This window comes from Abramis brama, assembly GCF_963993115.1.
Source record: "Abramis brama genome assembly, chromosome: 24".
Lineage (NCBI taxonomy): Eukaryota > Metazoa > Chordata > Actinopteri > Cypriniformes > Leuciscidae > Abramis > Abramis brama.
This window is the reverse complement of record NC_139986.1, coordinates 11,461,168-11,483,846: the sequence shown is the minus strand read 5'-3', so window position 1 is coordinate 11,483,846 and position 22,679 is coordinate 11,461,168. Positions and strand designations below refer to the sequence as shown.

At 39.8% G+C, this 22,679-nt stretch overlaps 2 protein-coding genes across 2 annotated transcripts in view; both read right to left on the bottom strand.

Annotated features, from left to right (window-relative positions):
- Positions 1 to 17,358, bottom strand: part of prpf4bb (pre-mRNA processing factor 4Bb) — a 31,352-nt gene extending 13,994 nt beyond the window's left edge. Inside the window, exons 1-5 of the mRNA XM_084102671.1 lie at positions 17,232 to 17,358; positions 15,246 to 16,499; positions 13,529 to 13,684; positions 13,261 to 13,419; positions 30 to 111 (exon numbers count right to left, since the gene is read on the bottom strand). Of these exons, the coding sequence (XP_083958797.1) occupies positions 30 to 111; positions 13,261 to 13,419; positions 13,529 to 13,684; positions 15,246 to 16,499; positions 17,232 to 17,278 (1,698 nt within the window). The 5' untranslated portion in view covers positions 17,279 to 17,358. The remainder of the gene's footprint in view (positions 1 to 29; positions 112 to 13,260; positions 13,420 to 13,528; positions 13,685 to 15,245; positions 16,500 to 17,231) is intronic.
- A 1,109-nt stretch (positions 17,359 to 18,467) lies between these two features.
- gli3 (GLI family zinc finger 3) overlaps positions 18,468 to 22,679 on the bottom strand; it is a 185,906-nt gene continuing 181,694 nt past the window's right edge. Inside the window, exon 15 of the mRNA XM_084103079.1 lies at positions 18,468 to 22,590. Within this exon, the coding sequence (XP_083959205.1) occupies positions 20,255 to 22,590 (2,336 nt within the window). The 3' untranslated portion in view covers positions 18,468 to 20,254. The remainder of the gene's footprint in view (positions 22,591 to 22,679) is intronic.

Below are 22,679 nucleotides of genomic sequence, written 5' to 3'. Positions count from 1 at the left end.
GTGCCTCAGGATGACTGTTGTATTGTTACCTGTACGATTGCAAGCCGCTGTTGTCGTCGCTGCTCAATCAGAGCCTCTTCATCCTCCTCTTCTGCATCAAAATCTTCCATCCTAAACATATTTATAGCCAGGCGACTTTAATATAACCATGTAAACAAGACGACTCAATGACAGTGTATATGGAAGTAAAATAATGTCAAATGTTTTTGAAATAAAAAAGCCTGTTGAATTGCACTTCTTGAAAAAAATAGGCATTGCATTAACCATGCTTGCATTTTAATGCATTGTATTTTTAGGGCTTGCATTTTTATGGGCTGAAAATCAACATGGTTGAATATTTAAGCTGTGAATATTTCAATTAAAAACATTTCAAACACATTTGCATTATTAAAAATTCAATAATTCATATTCACCTTTCATATTTCACTTCCAAAATATTAAAACTGTTTAAAAGTACAACCTTTAATATTCAACAGGCAATTTTCGGTCCATTTTATTTCACTTTGCAAATTCGCTTCCACAAATTCAGTGGTTCAAATTCGACAGTAAATTCAACATAGACATCCAGGAACTGCAGGAAAAGCAGTAGATTACCGATCATACTCTCCATCTGCTGTTAGTCAACCTCACCAGCAGGGGGTGCAAAAGCGTGTGTTGTTGACGAAGACCAGCAACAGTTAGAGCAAGTAATTCATTCATAAAATGAAAATGATTATCTGTGTCAGTATATATGCGGAAAAGATGATAAACACACAAAAGGTGTGTTTATGTTTCATGCAATAACTTCATTGTTACTTTCCCTGTGTAGCCTACGTTATCAGCTTTCTCTACCATGAACAGGATTATAATCGGTTTCCCTCAATACCTCATACTCAAGGATTCCCCTTCCGTCGGGACAAAACGCTTAATGTAGCTTTATGGACTAATACAGTGATATAAAAGAACAAACTCGCACCTTATTGGGGATGTAGGCTGTAGGCTACTATATGGGCTACAGGCAAGCAGATCGACTCAGAATATGAACTTAACGCACAAAGTTTCATGCTGAGCATTTCGTTATATACTGGCACAAAATCAACACTTGATCAATTAATACTAACACTTTCTCTTCTATATTCTCTCTCTCTCTCTCTATAGTATGCCTACGTGTATTGCATTAGCTTAAACTGGGAAGAGTCATAGCACTTGCATATTGTTGTCCTCCTATTGTTAGTTTAACTGTAAATCGCTTTGGATAAAAGCGTCTGCTAAATGACATTGGGCATTCGCACATTTAGGGACCGTCTCTAAAGTTGCATAAAACATTGGCATACACGTTTCTAACTTCAATAGCAAACTTAAATTTATTTTAATAAATATCAAAAATCCAAAGGGTGCGCAGTATGCCTGACACTACATGAACACTTTACAGTTGGTTTTATGACTAAGTCGTTCTATTCAAATGCTATTGAAGTTAGAAATAGGGCTGTATTCTTCCAGTCGATTAGTCGATTATTTGGTCGATACGTTCTGGCTCGACCAAAATTCTGATTAGTCGATTTTTTACCGCGTTCATTTCATTAGTTTTGTCGCGTTCATTTACCGGTAATCAGTTTTGCCGCGTTCATTTCATCAGTTTTGCCGCGTTCATTTCATCAGGTGGAAAGCACTAATTGCTAATGGGGGTGTTTTCAGAGCACCCCTGTTTCACAGGTAACAGTCTGTCTTCAGAACACCCCCCTTGTTTTCACTTCTTTTGGATTAGCCCAACTCACCGGAGAAGACGGACAGATTGAAGAAAGTAGGCTACTAGAAGGTTTGCTGAATATTACTTGATCTGGTTTGTTTAATAAATATTATTTTTTTATTAAAGTGGATGTGCCTTTTGTGTTTAAGAGTAAAAGCTTTAAGTTAATAGTCTATTCGTGTCTCAGCCGCGAAGCTGAGCTCCTATGTTCAGCCCATAGACTGTTAAAAATAGGTTCAGCCTCACTCTGTGCGAGCTGCACAGAGCGGCTGAAATTATAGAGTCTGTCAGTTATTATAATACATATGACAAACAATTGTCTAAATTATGTTACATATTCCTCAAAAGTTCTTTTCATGATATCACTAGTTGACAACATAGTACTATTTTCGGAAATCATAGGCTATGATATTGCGCAGGTGCACGTGATGCAACGCTGTCAGAGCCGACAGCCGACAGACTCGTGTGTCAGACTCATTTCAGTGCAAATTAATTACGTCAAAAACGATTTAATACTGCAAATAGCCTACTAGTTTTTTTATGTTTATTTATAATTCATTTAGGCGGACAACAAGGCTACCAAGTACTGCGCACAGTGCGCAGCTAATTAATTTAAAGGAACACTCCGACTTTTTGGGACTTTAGCTTATTCACAGTATCCCCCAGAGTTAGATAAGTCCATACATACCTTTTTCATTTCTGTGCGTTCTGTAAGTGTTATTTGACGCACCCACCGCTAGCCTAGCTTAGCACAAAGACTGGATGTAAATGGATAATGGTAGCATACTAATCCCAATAAGTGACAAAATAATGCAAACATTTTCCTATTTACATGTTGTGATCTGTATAGTCACAGCGTGTACAAATAACAAGGCTATATGAGACAGAGACCATTTTTAATCGTATAAATACTGGGAACTATATTCTCACTAGGCGTAGGAGCACATGCAGCTAACGTTACTTGGGCGGAGTGGCTACTTGGGCGGAGTGATTAGCGCCGCACACGAGACGCCCTGTTGATGGTTCTGTAAACAAAACAAACGTGACTAACTAGCTAGACGTGACTCGTGATCATGGCTGATTTTGAGGAATTGTCAGAGGAATTTTACTGTGTATCAAACCAAGATCCAGAACCATATAGTTTTGAGCCAGAATACACAGACGAGGAGTTACAAACTTTGGAAGCTGTAAGACAAGATGCCGAACAGATTGATGTCGAAGGGAGGATCAGAACGAACATGACCTAATGGTCAGCTGTCCACCAAGTAAGTGATTTTGTTATAATGATCATTCATAGTTCAATGAAATTGTAGTATAGCCATAGTGTGGTCATGACAATACAATAATAACAATAAAGGGGATACACGGAGCCCCTATTCACGTAATGTGTCACTACTAAGGTTACATTACATTAGCATGGCACTGTTACAGTATGGCTAATGTTAGTCATCTCAAAACATAACGGAACACTTACCGCAGCAACAGGTGATCCAATTTGTCCTGTCTTTATTATCGATGGGATGGCTGTATCCTTTAGCACGCGTTTCATGGTCCGCGTGGCAACTTGCATTTTTACAAAATAGTCGTCTATAGTAAAATGTTCAGAGCAAACGAAATACTTCGTGATGCTGTTTACAGGTGTGTTTAGTAGCCATCGATTCATCAGGTCAGCGTTTTTGGTTGGAATTCTATGAAACATCATAGTATTACCTGGTCTCCCCTGTTTATTGTCGCAGCTCTTTACAATACAGCGAACACCCATGATTGTAAACTATAAATTTACTATCTAGTAATTGCTGACTCTATTACTCCAACTCTGAGCGAACTCTCTGCTCCTCACCACAGTGCGTCTCGTGTGCTGCGCTAATCACTCCGCCCAAGTAACGTTAGCTGTGCTCCTACGCCTAGTGAGAATATAGTTCCCAGTATAAATACGATTAAAAATGGTCTCTGTCTCATATAGCCTTGTTATTTGTACACGCTGTGACTATACAGATCACAACATGTAAATAGGAAAATGTTTGCATTATTTTGTCACTTATTGGGATTAGTATGCTACCATTATCCATTTACATCCAGTCTTTGTGCTAAGCTAGGCTAGCGGTGGGTGCGTCAAATAACACTTACAGAACGCACAGAAATGAAAAAGGTATGTATGGACTTATCTAACTCTGGGGGATACTGTGAATAAGCTAAAGTCCCAAAAAGTCGGAGTGTTCCTTTAACGTTTTTTTTCTAACATCATTTTTAGTCGATTTTAGTCGATTTTTAGTCGAAAACTTCAGGACTTCAGTCGACCAAGATTTTCTTTGGTTGAGTACAGCCCTAGTTAGAAACGTGCATACCAAAGTCGTATACACTTTAGAGACGGTCCCTAAATGTGCGAATGTCCAACGTCAAGCCAACTTTATGCCAGTCTATCACTGGGAAACGCTCAGCATTAACCCATTTAATCCCACCGGTCACAATAGTGACCGTAAAAAAGTGTTTCATTTCTAAGGCTATAAAAATGTTACTAAATGATCTATCAATGCATTTCCAGCAGATATTGAAATAATAAAGGGTCTCAATGAAATATGTGCAGTTTCGCATGTTTACTGTAAATTGTCACATGACCAGAGCTGTTTATTTCCTGTTTGCGCCAAGAGAAGAGGATGCCAGCAAGAAAGCTCCCAAAGAAAAGGGTGCTAAAGTATGTTAACATAAAGATAGGACATAGATTTTTGGTACATATCATGTTTAAGGTGTCTAGTATTGATATATGCATTTGCAATTACTCAACTTTGTTTAATGTGTTCATAGAACTCACAAACATGTCAACGGCAACAATAGTGACCGGTGGGATAACCCATTGTATCTACATACTAATACACATAGGCTAACTGTTCTACCTTACTATCTACCTAATTTTACACACACACAGACACACACACACACACACACACACACACACACACACGGTCACGTCTCTTCTGATGTCTGATCTCCACACACACACACAGACAAAGACACACACACACACACACACACACACACAGACAGGCACACACAGACACACACACACACACAGACACACACACAGACACACACACACACGGTCACGTCTCCTCTGATGTCTGATCTTCACACACACACAGACACACACACACACACACACACACACACACATACACAAACACACACACACACACACACACACACACCCACACACACACACACACACACACACAAACACACACACGGTCACGTCTTCTCTGATGTCTGATTTCCACACACACACAGACACACACAGAGAAACACACAGAAACACACACACACGCAAACACACATACACAAACACACACACACACACACACACTCACACATGGTCACGTCTCCTCTGATGTCTGATCTCCACACACACACCCACCCACACACACACAGACACACAAAAACACACAAAAAAAAAAAAACATACACACACACACAAAAACACACACAAACACAGTGCATAGGTCAAATAGACCTATATTAAATCAATACAATGGTTGATACAACACAGTTTCCCACCGGTCACAATTGTGACCGATCATAAAACACACTTTTTCACACACTTTTCCATGAAAATTTCAAAAAATTATTATTGATTGTTTCAAAGGGATACTAATGACACATGATTTGGATATTTTTGTGTCTGGGAAAAATTTGGGATTAAATGGGTTAAGCTTTGCGCGTTATTCTGAGTCTGTCTGCTTGCCTGCGAGTTTGGTCTTTTATATCACTGAAATTAGTCCATTAAGCTACGTTAAGCGTTATGTCCAGCAGGGGAATCCTGAAGTATTGAGGGAAACCCTAATAGCCTGCATGCAGCACATCGCCACAATATAAATGTAAGGCAACTAAACAACCAAGAGAAATATATGTCAACCTCAAAAATAAACATTGGATCTGTATATCCGCATCGGGGAATAACATTATAATCTTGTTCACGGTAGAGAAAGATGCATGTAGGCTACACAGGAAAAGTAACCGTGAAGACACTGAATTTAACATAAAACCGCCCTCATAATAATCACAAATAGCCTACACTTACATTGCTGTAAATGAGTTTTACGAATGAATGGCTTGTTCTAACTGTTGCTGGTCTTCGTCAACAACACACGCTTTTGCACCCCCTGCTGGTGAGGTTGACTAACAGCAGATGGAGAGTATGATAGGTAATCTACTGCTTTTCCTGCAGTTCCTGGATGTCAATGTTGAATTTACTGTCGAATTTGAACCACTGAATTTGTGGAAGCGAATTTGCAAAGCGAAATAAAATGGACCGAAAATTGCCTGTTGAATATTATAGGTTGTATTTTTAAACAGTTTTAACCCTCTGAGGTCGGCAAACACGCGGGCGCGTTTTGCTGGATTTTCTCCACATTATAGCACTATAAACTTAAATTACTCCGTCATTTATGGTCATACAGAAAAAAGAAATATAAAAAAAGAATCTGTGATATTTCTTCTTTTGTATGTGTCCACTTACAATCAAATCAAAACACTGTGCTTTTGTAAAATAAAGAAAATAAACAGGGTGTATGTTCTGCCTCTCCGTCGCGGTGAACTTTTTTTTCTTGAGCACGTCTATAAACTGAAACAAAACTCAGCGAATACTTGTCACACATTTATGAGCCATATACCTTTATAAACATTTAAGTGTGTACTTTAAATGATCGGATTCAAAACGAAAACAAATATTCTCTGTTTAAGTCATTTGTATAAAACCAACAAGATGTCCAGCTTCTCAAACACTTGCTCATTACAGTTAATTTGGCCACGCCCACTCGCGCAAAAGAGATTGACATGCAAATCTCCACATGGAACGCGAACTCGCTCATTACCTCAACAACAAAACACCACTTCACTTCACTTCACTTTTCGTCGAGTTTGAAAGACGCGCCTGAGCTTACATTGGATTTAGGCTACCTCAGAAGAAGAAGAACGCGATCTGAAGACAAGAAAGATGTAAGGTAAGAAATTGTTACATATTAAGTTTGTTATTGTTGCATAAATGTCACGTTGCAGTTGAACTGTTGCTAGATATATGGGGGAATATTATAATATTTAGACCCGTGTTTACTGTTACTGTGTTTGTGGATATCTGCTCAAACGTAGATATGTATATGGTAACCATAATGTTTTATATTTGAGCGCGATCGCGTTTGAATGTATGATATTTTGGATCGCGATCGCGTTTGAATGTATCATATTTTGCAGCGCGATCGCGTTTGAATGTATCATATTTTGGATGAAAGCAAAACATACCAAACGGCTTCATGTTTTTACTATTATCTCATTTCATATCATCATAACGAATGGAAACATTTGAAGTAACATGATAATCAATATATTTTTCTCTAGCTTAGTTGTTACTGAAACTGTTATTATTATTACTGAAACTGTGTACTGAAATTGTTATTATTTTATCCAGCACTGCGCATAGCTTATGCCTACAAGGCACAACAAACCTGGTGTTCATTATATTATATATTGTTGGAAACATTTGTGTGTGTCTCTGTGTGTATTATGTGAATTTCAAAAAGCAATTTTAACCAGAAAAATCTAATATTTATTTCCAAAATCGTGCAGGCCTTTCTCTTGATATCAGTATGTTCACTTTTTTTTTTTCAGGGCCCAGATGCCACTGAGGACTTCAACATCCACATGAGTCTCTGTACATGAACATGGTAAAGTGAAAATCAAACACCTTGGAAATGAAAGGTATGTACAATGTTTTTAGGAATGGCACAAAGGTCTCTGTCTTTGGATCATTGTTTTCAATAAGTGCTTTTTTGGCATTTGTTGTGTATCTTTGGATTATGTTGTGTTGTAAATAAATCCAAACAATTTAAAAGCCATTCTTTTTTAAATCTCCTCATTTACAGTATTGTGCAAGGTTGCTCAGAATGACAGGGCCTGATAGCTCCTAATAGGGCCGTTAGGGGAGGGTCTTTGTCTTTCTCAGGTGTGAAAAGCTTACATATTAATGACCTCCGCATAAAGCTTTTTCACACAAAACACGTCGTAAAATTTTTAAATCAATATATTGTCTTATCTGAATGAGCAGTCAGGGTGATTTTTACATAGTTTTAGAGCAAATATTCTAGGCTACGTCATACAATTTTCAAAAGTCTTGTGATGAAATAATCAGTATGGGTTTCATGGCCTTATTTCTTTCTTTTTGTATTTTCACAAACCACGCATAAATGTCATTATCTCAAAACTACAAACTTTTACATACATGCTGCTGATATATTATTGTAGCAGAGTTTGTGCTGAATACAGTGTAATTAGACTTTAGCCATGAAAATGTCACAAGTAACAGAAATAACCAAAAAAGTCAGAGCATGTCAGAACACCTCCAGGGCCCAGAAAACAGCTCAGACCTCAGAGGGTTAATATTTTGGAAGTGAAATATGAAAGGTGAATATGGATTATTTAATTTTTAATAATGAAAATGTGTTTGAAATGTTTTTAATTGAAATATTCACAGCTTAAATATTTAACCATGTTGAATTTCAGCCCATAAAAATGCAAGCCCTAAAAATACAATGCATTAAAATGCAAGCATGGTTAATGCAATGCCTATTTTTTTCAAGTAGTGCAATTCAACAGGTTTTTTTATTTCAAAAACATTTGACATTATTTTACTTCCATAAGTGTAGAGCACTGCTGCACACTTCTGAGAAAATTTTAGATTAAATATTAATTCTGCATTAAATAACCTTATCTCAAAAAAGGTTGATAAAATACAAAGAGTCAAAAAAACAATTTCAATATTAATAATATTAAAAAATTGAAATAACACTTAAAATTATTTAAACAACACTTGCCTGACAGCTACTGCTAACCTGGACACCGACGTCACTTCACTGAGTTGAGAAAAGCACGTAAAAGTCCTGACAGAAAGTGATGCATAAGGATGTAGTGTAACGACGAATAATTATTTTTTTCCGAAGTGTTGACAACTTAGTGTCAACTAATAATTGTTATAAACTGGTACTACCAACAAAATATTAGTGCATTCCTGGAACTGGGCGTCGTTACACTACATCCTTATGCATCGCTTTCTGTCAGGACTTTTACGTGCTTTTCTCAACTCAGTGAAGTGATGTCGGTGTCCGGGTTAGCAGTAGCATGAGCCGTCAGGCAAGTGTTATTTAAATAAACTCCTGATGTACTTACAAACTTTCCAATGCCTCGTTTTATGAGTACAGAACCTATTTGTACTACTGCAGAAGTTTGGTACCATTCTGGGCATTATTAGTGGGGTAATTTACGAGATACAAATTTGGAGCCAATAGCCAAAAGTCATTCGGCTGATTTTTCTAAATAAGCTCTAACTTTAAAAATGTTCAACCAAGGGAAAAAAGGCTTCGGGGGGGGGGGGTCATGGTGCAAAGGCTCGGTGCAAATTACCGTGCTTCCCTCCCTCATATCCCCCTGAGACGAGAGATTATGATGTATTTTTTGTCTGGAAAAAATCCTCCGATGACGCAAAAATCGTCATTTTGCGTCATTGGAGGATTTTTTGGCCAGAGGCTAGAAACTACAGCCAGTAAGTAGGAGCTAGTTTCGCATGTTTTCAACCAGCCCATAGGGGGTGGGATCTCACTCACAGAATGTACAAATAGTGTCAGCCATCTTTTTTTGGAAGCTAAGCTAACAGGCTCTTGTTCTGTGGAGAAAGCTGAGTAGTAGGGGTTACCATCCTCTTTTTCCTGGACCTGTCCGGCTGTTGAGATCTCCAAAATGTCCGGGATTCGGTTTTTGCTTTCTATAGTCGCCATTCATTGTTTACATGCACACCTTTTGTTTCAGTCTAATTGAATTCATTCCGATTGGTGAATCATCTGAGTGTTTACATGAACGCTAAACAAGTGATCGGTTGATGTGTGTTTTAGCATTGCTAAGAAAATTCCCGCTCCTCCGTGAGAGATAGCCTACAAGACCGGTGCGTCTCACACGTGTCGCTCATCAGTAATCACGGCACCGGCTTTGCGCCGTTCTCCCGCGCCCCTCAGCCTTGTCCCCAATCCCGGACATTTTGGGCAATCTCGAAATCCTGGGCAGACTCGTCACGGAGACTCGCGATAAAACGGCGTCTTTAAGTTTCGAGTCAACTAGTAGCCTAGCCTAATTGTTTAACTGCGCGCTCTTACCGGTAGGCGTGGCTTGGGAGTGGCCTCGTAGGGCAGCGAAGCAAGTGCATTCGAGACATTCGTTCACTGTTAACACCCTTCTGTGAACGGTAAGCCTTCTAATCATTTTGACATTGATGAGCTAGACCGCTGAACTTTGTCATCCTAACAACAAAGAGCGGTGCATAATGGAGTGCATCAGAGCAGCATCAAGAATATCAAATAGCCTACATTGCAGTGAATCTCTTATTTGCATCGAAAGTGTAAAACTCTGTGAGCTCGCGCAAAACATCTTCAGCACAGCAATTCATTTAAACACCTCTGATTGGCCGATGCGTTCAACAGACATGTCTGTGATTGGCTACAATGCTCAACGCTGCAAAAACACGTTGTAAGTAAATGTAATGCAAAGGGAAAAATAAAAATAAAACTGTAATATGCACTTTTCATGACTTGGTAATTATGACATCTATAATCTTATTCACATTTGTTTTTCTGATCAGCCTAATTGTTTTGCTCTATGAGAAAGACAAGGTAACAAAATATTCGGGGCTTTACAAAAAACATTCAGGGCTTAAGCCCCCTTTGCACAGCCCTAGTGCCGCCCCTGGTTTAACCTATCTATCTATCACCGTCACGCTTAGTAACACAGCTGTGCCCTAACCACAGTGCAACACTTAAAAGCAACCCTCTCAAACAATGCTGCGTTCCGATCGTTGTTAAAGGGACATATTGCTGTATATTAAAAATTAATATCATAACAAAAATAAACATCGGTATTCGGTATGAACCGGTATACACTGCCCAGCACTAGTTCGGTTGCATGAGTTTTATTCCGTTTTCCACTGTACGCTGGTTAGGAATGAAATTAGGGCTGCACGATTAATCGCAATTTACATGTAATCGCACTTAAATCGAGATGGCTTATTGCGATTTTAAAATCGCAAAGGCTGCAATTATTTTTTATGCGCAGTTTGTCATTGATGTACAGCTCTGTAAACGCTGCTCCATCTGAAAGCACTGTGAGTTTGAGTCACTTATAACGTGCATTTGAAAAAACAACACGCGTCAAACATCTTTCCAAAACATGAGAAGCATTTATGAACCTTGTCCAACAACAGACAACATTTAATAACATGTAGGGCTGGACCCGAATATTCGAATGTTCGAATATTCGTTCGGTGGGTTGGTATTTGATTTGAAAATTTGACATTCAAATATTCGGGGTTTTTTTTGTTTTTGTTTTTTGCACACCGGGGATCCCCCGCGAAACGGTTCTCATTCGCGCTTGAATAAGGCCTGTGACACACTGGCTGCGTGGCGTGTCTGTTTTTATTTCGGCTCCCATGTTAACAGGTTGGAGTTTGCACACTGCCTGCGTGAGACACGCGTCTCAGGCGCGGCTCGAGCCATGCGGAAAACGCGTGCATGCTAGAAATAGAACCGACGCCGGGAGTGTTCTCTGGCTAGAGCGCAGAACAGCGGAGTTTGTATGGACCAAAGTGCATGTCTGAGCTTGTGTTTTGGGTTAAGCTGCCTTGCTTTGACATTATGGAAAATAGAATAATAGAAACAAAATGTATTAGCCTTTTTACCCATTATTATCAATCTAAATTAATCTCGTTTTTAATTTAACTTAATTTCGTTTTTCTTTATTTAAATTTCGTTTTTCTTTATTTAAATTTCGTTTTTCTTTATTTAAATTTCGTTTTTCTTTATTTAAATTTCGTTTTTCTTTATTTAAATCTACCCTTTACTGTGTCAGTAATTTGTTAGTCAGAAAAATATTAGACTACCTTAAAAGTATTGCTTAATTTAAGACCTGTGTGTGTGCGTTTTATATCACTAGTGCAGTGTCTGTTCTCAGAGCATATAAGCCCTGCCCGCGTGAGGCGCGCCGCTTCCCGCTCGCGCTGCTCTGTAGTTTACTAAAAGTTTATTAATTCTGAACGTGTCAGGTCTCGCGTGTCCATCTATATTGCACCAACTGCAACACTGCACTCCCTTGTGAAGTCGATTGGATGAACGGTTCTCGAAATAATCAAAATGCAAACGGATATACAGACACATAGAGATTCCTGCCTTTATTAGAGAGAAGAATAGGTTCAGCACCCTCTCTCCGAAGCTTCGAATATTCGATGTTCATTACTACCGAAGCTTCGAAGCTCAAAACATGGTATTCGGACCAGCCCTAATAACATGCATTAACTCCAAACTCACTTCATAACGACAGTTGAGCTCCTCCTTCTGTGAGATGATGTGCCTTCTTACACAGAATAAGGCAGTCGTGTATTTATAAGTCATGTTTAATCAAAGCGTTTCAATCTTCTGTTTATTCAGCTACAGCGATAGGGATTTCCTGGAATGATGCACATTATTGTACTTCTGCAGTGGGGCATATTTAGCGTGTTTGCGTGAGAGCGCCCTCTGGCGTTCAAATGGGGCAGTATTTACTACCAATCAGCCGCACTCCACTGACAAGCTGCGCACAAAATAATCGCAGCCTTTGCCAAATCGCGTGCAATTTTATTGCGATTAATCGTGCAGCCCTAAATGAAATGGCTAGGATTTTTTCACACCTCTACTATTGAATCCAACTAGGGTGACCAGACTTCCCGAAAAATTCGGGACAGTTCCGAAATCTAAGCTGTTGTGCCGAATCCCGAATCCGGCCCTAATTGTCCCAAAAATTATACTAAAGCAAAATCTTGAGTAGCCTAGTTATTGTCTGATAAAACATTCCTGATAAAACATTGTCCGTGGAGGTTGAGTCATCCTGCAGCCAGCCCCCGCCGGCTGCAGCATCTTTTTTTCTTCTTTTTTTTTAAAGTTCTACAAAGATACTGTAGGCGCAAATTTATATGCATTGATAAGCGAGTGCAAGTTGCAGCAGCCGCGAGGACAGTGAATGTGCAGGCAGCCAGTCGTAAAGGAGTAATTGATTGGTCGTGGCACTGTGTGCAAAAAAATACTTCGGCCTAATGTCTGATGTCGGGTTACACAAAGCAAATCATCAACACAATTATTTAGTTTTCTTATTTAATGACCAACAATTTAGTTGTAATAATAATTTTGGCATTAGGCTTATTAGCGTTATGGCTATATAACCTGAAAGGTCTGATTTACGCACTGTTACAACAGTCATTGTTTTGTTTGTTTTTACAATGACATTTGAGTTCATGATTTTAATGTTTTTTTGTGGCAGACTAAAGACAGACTGTTGATCTTTGAATAAAAATGTGTTTGGTTCAGGTTTGAAATTCATTATCTTTTATTATAGGCTATGTAGTCTAATATCATAGTAGGCCTACCCCCCACTCGTACCCCCCACTTTTTTTGACATGCCGTGAAAATAATACCATTACTCACACTTCTTCAGAGGAGGAGTCTTGGTCTACTTTCATACCCTCTGACAGACTGCCTTTGAACTTATCTTCATCTCGGCCCCGCCTCTTCCTCCTCCTCTCACGATCTCTGGAGGTGGATCGTCGTAGTCTGGAACGGAAAAACCGATCCCTATCAGCAGACCTGACAAAACAGAACAGTAGTACACAATTATCTTAAAGCACTACCAGACTGGACTGGGTTTCACTGACAAAAACTACAGTCCAAGATAATATTTCTCACTGTGTCTCACCTGCGTCTTAGGGGCGATCGACTTCGCCTTCTGGGGGAGGATCGAGACTGTCGCCGTGGTGATACAGACCTACGTCTGAGTGGTGAGCGGCTCACTCTGCGCCGAGCTGGACTGGTTTCCCGTGATCTCCCAACTGCATCCACACGAGGACGCTTCCTAAGAGACATGAAACATTTGCCAGATCAGTTATTTTATAATAGGTCGTAAGCAGAGGTAACAAGCATACATAAACACCAATTCACCTTAAATAATCAAATATTAATGTCTATTATTCTGACCCTAGGTAAGTTTTTAAAAAAACTTCAAGATGTGTATGAATTTTACTTTAACCCCAGGCTGTTTCAGTGAGGACTGTACCTTTTAATAGTGTACAAGAAATTTTAGAAACTGCCTCAAACCAAACAATTAGGTTCCCTCAATGGCACAATCTACTCAACAGGGAGATTCCCAATGACTGGCCAGTCCTTCACCTTGATATCAAACCTAAAAATAGCTCTGATCAGGGTTCAAAAGTGTGAGGGTTTCATCCACATTTGCGACTAAGAGTAGATGCAGCACAAACTGTAAAATGCATTTAGGAGCAGGAGTAAAAAAAAAAATCTTAAATATCTTAAAGCAGAGGTATTCAACCCTGCTCCTGAAAAGTTTATTTCCAACCTGCTTCAACACTATTGTTTATGATTTCCACGCCTTCCTGGAGAGTATAATTAGCTGGTTCAGATGTGTTTGATTAGGGTTGGAGCTAAACTCTACAGGACAGTGGGTTGAAGACCTCAGTCTTAAATGGTATAACGAACATCTTAATTATTTTAAGAGGTCTCCAATTTAGGAATGGAAAAACAGCTATTTGACCTAATATGATTATTAAACTTCAAAAGGCAATGATTTAGGGTGTGTTCGCACTTGTAGCTCAGTTGTCTTGGTTCTTTTGGTCCCCGACCCGACAAAAAAAAAAAAAAGGTACATTTAGTCTATAGCTTGGTTTCCGTGAAGTGAATTGAAGTGAACTTCACAAAAAAAAAAAAAATGCGAATTAGGTGTTTCTCCATCAAGTTGTTTGAGCGGATGATGGTGGTATTGGTAACCAAGTAACAAACAGTAAATAAAACCCCATCAGCGGAAACAGCCTATTAGTCATGTGGGTTTAATGTTCGCTACGTCAGAATTTATTTGTCAAATGCATTTCCATCTCCCTTTAATCACATTAACTTTTTCACACAAGTCAAAAACCACCTCAAGCAGGTGTAAAAACTTTTCCCCCAAAATCTGGCGTTTCCATCACTCGTTTCTAATACAATACTTCAAAATGTGCATAAAAACAGGGTGATGGCAACAGCTATTGTTCACTTAGCGTTTACACTGTTATTGTTTTTTTATATACCAAACTTAAAGATACACACAAAAAAACTCAAAATGTGTCAAATATTTTGCATCAGAACTTTTTAAGTGATTAATGATTAATATGATTAATAACCGTGATTATCTGTTCAACCATTATCGTGCAGACCTAGTACGACTTACTTTCTTCTACGGAACACAAAAGGTGTTCCAAACAACATTGAACCCTTACTGACATTCTATCAGTTTTTCAAAAGATCTTCTTTCGTATCCCTCAGAAGAAAGTCATGTGTGGAACAACATGAGGGTGAGTAAATGATGACAAAATGTTATTTTCTGCGGTAATTTTCCCCTTTATAGAAGGTGTGCTGATGAATACCTGGAAGGGGAATCTCTCCGGCGCTCATTTGAGCGGCTTCGTGCTCTTCGAGCGGCTGGTGATCTGTTCCTAGAAGGTGAGTGGCTCAGTTTGGTGTTCCGGTCCACAGAACCTGAGGGGGGCTGCGGAGCGGAGTTGGACTGGCGGTCTCTGTGGCGAGGGGAGGAACTGCGTCGGCGTTGAGGGCTAAGAGCTCGGCGTAGATGAGGCGACCGATTCTCTTTCCCAGAGGAGGTGTCTTTGGATGGAGACTTTCCTGGCCTCTTTTCTCTGTCAGTCTCCGATCGACCCACCCGAGCATCTTTAGAACGAGATCGTCTATCTTGCGACCGGCTCTTGCGCCCTCGTGAGCCTGATCTCTGCCTGACTTGTTCCCGCTTATCTTCTGAACGGGGAGGAGAACGTCGATCGGAATGTCCCTTCTGGTCTGGTTTTCTCTCTGCAGAGCATCTCTTCGTAGATGGGGACTGGGACCTTCTCCCGCGCTCCCTGGATTTGTCCCTGCTCCGGGAACGTTTTTTCTCTTTGGACTTGCTATGCTCCTTAACGGTCTCTTTCGCACTTTTGGTCGTTCGTTCAATCTTAGCGTCCCTCCCGGCTCTCTCTCGGGAACGACTGCGTCGTTTAGTGCTTGGTTTGCTGGTGTCTGTTGAGTCCCGTCTGGATCTACCCCCCCTGCTAATCTGGTCTTTAGGTGAGCGGGTTCTGCCCCCACTACCTCTTTGCCGTTGCTCCCCATTACGTGCCCTCTGCCCCTCTCCATCCTCTTCAGAGCCAGAATTGTAACCCTGTAGAATTAGGCCCATTCCTGACTGAACTTTCCCCTCCATCAGCTGGCTGTCCAGCTCAGCTTTAATCAGTGCTCTTTGTTTCTCCAGATCTTCAAGAAGCGCCTTGTCATCCAGGGCTGCATTGCCCAGTGAAGGAGAGCCATCCTCGGCCCTCCCCTTGATGGCCCCAGAAGGCAAGGAGGATGGCTCCTCTTTGCGCCTGTGCTTCTTATGTTTGTGTCTATGTTTTCGTTTGCGTTCCTTATCTTCCTCAGACGCATGTTTGTGTTTTTTGTGCTTGCTACGGTGCTTGTGTTTCTTTTTCTTGTGTTTGGTGCCGCTGCTGCTGTGATGTTTAGGACCGCTTTCTTGCTTCTCTCCATTCACCTCCGCTTCCTCCTCACCCTCCTCTTCATCCTCTCCAGACATGTCACCATTTTCATCCTCATTCCCACTCTTCTCTGGACTCTCCAACTCCTCTGACCTGTAAATATGAACAACACAAACACATTAACAGGGAGAATCAGTAAATCTTAAATGTAAAAAGAAACAAGGGTCATTTATGCAAGATTTCAATTTTTCCCTTGTAATAGTCGTTTTAAACACAATGTTTCTTTAAAGCACCTTTTTTTGTTGCGCTTATTATATTTAGGTACCAAATAACATGCTGAGGTTTACCTAGTTATGTTTCATCAAGGCAACACAGTGTTCTTCACAAGGACACACATGCTGACCATATAACTAACTAACAATATAAATAGGTATGTTAATGTGCTTAGGGATAGGGACTGATGATAAATTATACTACTTTAATGGTTTAACTGACAGTAATTTTGTAAATTCGGAGAGAAAACTAACAAACGGAGCATGTTGATCATATCAAGACTAACTACGGATAGGATACCTTACGAAATAAGCTAACCATATAAATGCTTAAATTCAAAGGACGTGGTAGGATGTGGTAGGCTTTCAAAACTGAGAACTTCACAGAACCAACCGAAGTAATTTTAAACAAATTAAATTGACAACTGGCTACTTGAGAGAATTTAGCACTAGCATGCTAACACTAGCCGGATATGAAAACAGATATCAAAACCCTCATAGTTCACTATGAGAAAAACCCAACCCAGACAAAATCCGTCCCTTTTCCCTAAACACCCCCATCTAGGCTCTAAAATGCGTTGTTGGTGGGGTTAAACTACGCACGTGCTCTTACCCGTTATTCAGCCTCTTGCTCTGTAAATCCATTTCCACGTCGGCCATTTTGTTTCAACAGCGGCCCGCTGTGTTTATTCTTCAGCAGTGCGATTATGAGGAGGAACAGAGCGCCGAGGAGCGCTTGTGCTCCCTAGTGTCTGCATTAACAACTGCAGATAATTTATATGAATTTATAAGAGGAAATGTTTTCCTGTAAAAATAGTACAAAAATAAATAAATAAATAAATAAACCTTTACCCGTTGCTTTACTAGGCTATTTAGTTTTTAAATAGTCCTGCTGTGTTACAAAAAGTACAAATATTTCATGTAGTATCAATTAATATGAGGCTACAAAAGATGCATCCACTTATACAATAATTAACTAAATTTGATTCGAAATAGTGTAAAATGTATATCTCATGTTTAGGCATATAGATCTGTTAGATATTTTGTTTGTTCTTCCCTGATGTCACAACTGTTGCTGGTATTGTCCAAAACAGTGTAACTTTGTTTAGTTTTTTCCCCCACACATCTTGTTGATCATGTGAAGTTGCACCAGAAAAATTACACAACATTTCCAGAGTAGGCTATATCATGTTACACTGCAGGTGAGAGCATGCAATAAATACTTTTTTATTTATGGAGCTGTAGTGTGCCAAATATTCATTTTTGTGACACTGCAGGATACAAACTAGCTTGCTTAATGTGTTTAGGCTACTGACATAACATATAGGCCTACCCTAATTTTAAAAGTCACTAATGTTGTTGACACTAAATTATTTGGTGTGCTAGAAATAGCAGTTGCACTATGCAAAATAACATAACTTTCAGAACAACATGAATTGCTTCTGCAATGTCAGTCCAAGATTTTATCGTTTGCATTTGCAGCTTGTGAATGAAAGATGTATATAAATCTGGATTTTTTCATAAAAAAATAAAATAAAAAAAGCTTTCCTTAGGTCAGGTCCTCTGATCAAGAATCTCTTCAGAATGATACTCTATTGCACTGCACATGGATGTTACAACTGATGTGAAGCATTAACTCATGAGCTCATTGGCAGAGAAAATAGTATTGCATTATAAACAGCCATATTAAATATTTAAGCACCGTTTAGTAGCCTATCACTCACTAATATTGTGTTTTACTGTAACTACTTTAAAACATTAATAGCAAATCGTGTCCTAGTAACATTTTTTTTAAGCATAAAGGCACAATTCAGAGACAAGCATTTTATATATATTTTTTATTAAAACCATACAAACATTTGTTGTAATCTGATATAAAATGAACAATGAGACTTTGCAAAAACTTCCCAGTCTAACGGTGCTAGGCACCACAACTCCATTTTGATCTCTCTGTTTAATGAGAGGGCACAGGGACTCCTGCTTTATAGAGTAGGATACTTATACTAATTCTGACCCCTGATGCCACCTAAACTCTTGACTACAGTTTACAGAATGAATATGTATTTACAAGCATGAAAAAACAAAACAAAACAAATAATTATTTTTTTAAAAAACAACAACAAAGCAACCAACATTGTTTATACATGTTACATTTCTCAATGCCCAACCAACAGAATATAATTTTTAATGTTTCATGTAACATGTAAAGTCATAGGACTCTTTCCATACACATTTTATTTTTGGCAGTGATTATTTTGTATGGAAAGGCATTAATAAGGCACATACCTTAGGCTCAAACCCTTTAGTCCTTTCATTTGGGAATGGGTCATACCACTTTTATGTTCAAAACACTGACACACAACTACAGAAAAAGTTCAAATAACTGTACAAAAACAAACAGAACCTAATTATCAGAGTACACATTTTAAAAAGCTGTACATATGCAGTTTAGAAACTGCAGGGTAGTTTTAATACTGCTGAAAAGTCTCTTAGCTCTTGTAGTGGAGCTTGATGTGTCTTGGTGTTTATACGTCTTAATTTCACTAATTAAATCATAACTGGGTAGGTAAAAACAGGTTGATCTAAACAGCTTACATGATATCTCACTATAGATGCACACAGCACACAACTGAGACAAAGAAACAAATAAAATTACTGATATATTTAGATAAATTTAAACATGAATTGACACTGATGCTTTCAACACCCTTTGGCCACAAACTAAATCTTTGTGCAATAAGTATGCTGAGATTGACTAAAATGACCACAATGTTTTTTCCACAATTATCACATAACGCACTGCCTAACGTCAGCACCAGTCATTTACAATATGATCAAAATGATGATACTTACAGTATAAAAAAAGAAACAAAAAAAAAACATTTATTTACAAAGATACAATTAATATAATCAAGGTACTGAGTTATCAGCTCTCAGTTTGCATTCAGCTCTCAGTTAGCATTTTGCTCCACACTTATACAACAAAATGGTCCCTCTTACTTGCCATGTTGGAAAAAAATTGATCAAAATAACATTTGGTACTTAAGAAATCACTGAAACATCATTGATTTAAGACACTTAAAAAGACAATTAGAATAATCAAAATATGACACTTGGGCTTGTTAAGAGTGATATTTGACCCTGTTGACAGTTAAGTCTGTCTGTATTCAACACTGTTTTTGAAGTATGCAATGCACTCTAAAATAAAGGTACACAATACATGAGTTAACCTACTCAATTTAGTGGACACTGAGTACACTTGATAAGAAAAATAGCATGCACTTGTAGCAACAGTGTACAAAAAAAACGTACAGCAACAACAACACATAGAATAATTTTTCAGTGTGATGGAAAGTGTCTCCTGTCATCATTATATGTATAAAAGAAAATAATAGCCTCTATATATGTATCTATATGGTTTTATTGGTCATTGTCTCTAGGACGATGAGACAGCTTAAAGTAGATCGTAAACTCTTTGTCAACATTGCCTATTAAACTATTTTAATGAGTATAAAGTAAGTACTTTTTTTTTCTCATACCACATTTAAACATTACATGCATATGTCTGTTATATTTATCTTATCTATAAAATAGTTACGGTTTTATTTTTTATTTTTTGGAGGAGGAGTTCACAGACTACTGCATAATAGCCAGAAATTTACTCTCTTCTGCGAGGGTGGTAAGGAGGGAGCTCATGTCACCTATAGCCATGTTGTTAGTGCCTGGATGCATGCTGTGAAATGTAGCAGACACACGAGGAGTAGTCAGTCGAGAGGAAGTCCGAGACAGACCCTGGAGAAAACTAGGACTGATTATGTCAGACACCACACTACCCTGCTCAAAGCCATCCTCAAGGATGGAACAAATATCTAAACCCATATTATCTAGGACCCCTGGGCTTCCTTCTACCGTGCTGGTAACCTGATCAACCCCAGGGGACAGAAGAGCCTCAGAAGGTGTTTCTGTCTCTTCTGTCAAGGAATCCATTAGACATGACTGTGCTATGTTGTGAGAAGATGAAGTTTTGGACTCTTTTGTGTCAAAATACTTAGCAATAAACACTGGCTGTTGTTGCTGAAAGGAAGAGCAAGTGCTAGTTTGAAGGTGATCATCTGCCTCAAGCTTCAGCCCTGAAACCTGATTTGTAAGGGAGCAATTGGTGCCATTTCCATTTCTTAAGCTTTGCTGCAGGCATGAATGTGCATTTTGACTGCTGCTTACATGCTGAGTGGAGTAGAACTGTGGGTGATATAAGCCTCTACGGCCACTGTTGACAGGTGGGTGGGTCATAGGAGGCTGGGGCTGGTGAGGCAGTAGTGTTGCCGGGGACAAGCTGCAGTTTGCTTGTCTTTGCAACAAAAGGTTACCGCTGATTTGATGTGTTGTGTGATTTTGCTGGAGGTGAGTTTGGGATATAGTTGTCTGCTGGGCACAGCTAGGGCGGATGGGCCCCAAATAGATATGAGAGAAGTCTGGTCGACCAAAGTTATTGTGCCTTGATTCCAGTTGGGATGTTGAGGAAGACTCAATCTTAATGCTTGGATTAATCTTGGACTGCTGTTGGGCTGGTTTTGCAATTTGTTGATGCTGCTCTGGATGTCTGCACCTGTAGCTCATACCTGTCATGTCTCTTTGAAGACTTAAGTGTTGATCTATGAAATCTGTATGCAGTTGTTGCTGCACAATCATGTTTCCAAATCGACTAAAGGGGTTGCTCACAATGCCACACTGGTCTGACCATCTTTCGCACCTCTGAGATTGCTGCATGGGTGGAGTAAAATCAGCACTACCAGAGCTCACTTCATTCCACTGGATAGGCATTACATCTTTATTAGTGTCTTCCCCTTCAGCCTCTTCCTGTTGCGGGCTGAGGAAGTTCTGGCTGTCTGCAATACCCTGGTCAAAACTGGATCTATGGGGACTGGAATCACTGATATGGTTGTGAGCCGATTCCTGATCTTGAGAATGGAGATACTGTACCAAATCATCTGGTAGGATGACTTCATTGACATGTAACAAAAGACCATCCTGGTCCATGGCCAATTCCTCAAGTGCTGATTGCTCCATGATGCTAGGGGGGCATGGAGAGTGTAGACTCTTCTGAAAGCTACCTACTTGGCAGGTATAGTTCTGCAGACTTAGACTGTGATCTTCTCCATCTGAGTAATGATTACTAGCAAGATGGGGTAATGAATTCATGTTGTTTAGACTGCTAAAACGCTGTACCTGTGGCAAGCCGAAAGCACTAGGATCCCGTGGGCGCACAGGGTCACTGGCTCTTCGATCGCTATTCCCTGGACCTTCACCAGGGTACAGTCCTCTCTGTTGATACACTGCTTGACTGCCTTGTAAGTTGTGCATACCATCACTACAGCGACGTGGCCTGACCAGTGGTGGTAGTGTAAGCTGGCCTGTGTTCTGTCCATCTCCCATCAAAGTCAGGCGAGTCTTTAGACTCATTTGCTCCATGTTGGGCAAGGGTGTGGGAGGAGGCCCACCTGTAGCAGCTGCATATTTGGCCTTCAGGTGATAGTGTTGAGCTGGAGTGAGGTTCAAACCACCTCTTGCTCCCATTCCAGTTCCTCCGATACCTCCACTTCCAACACCCCAGCTTCCACCGTACATCATCCCAACTGAACTTCCTCCTCCACCTCCACACTGGCTGGCTTCACTGGAGCGTCGGGAGGCATCAGTGGAGATAGGGTCATACGAATCAGTGGCACTGAGATTGTGGATACGCCGATGATGGCTGTGCTCAGACTGCGAGGCCTGGCTAGATCGGCGGCTGGAGAAGCAGGGGGAGATGCCAGAGGAGCGACGGCTGCTGCTTAGGTAGGCCGAGCTGGTGTTGCTACCACTGCTGTCCCGCCGTTCATGCAGCAAACTCAAAACTGTCAGCTCTGTGTTGGACGGCTCAGGACGTGGAGAAAGCTGGAGCACCCCCACAGAACTACTCCTACCAAGGCATGAACCTAATAATGAGAGATACTCTTGTTAGGAGAGGTTGAATGTTATCATTATTATGCCATTATAGTCATATTTAGACACAAATGGGTACGTT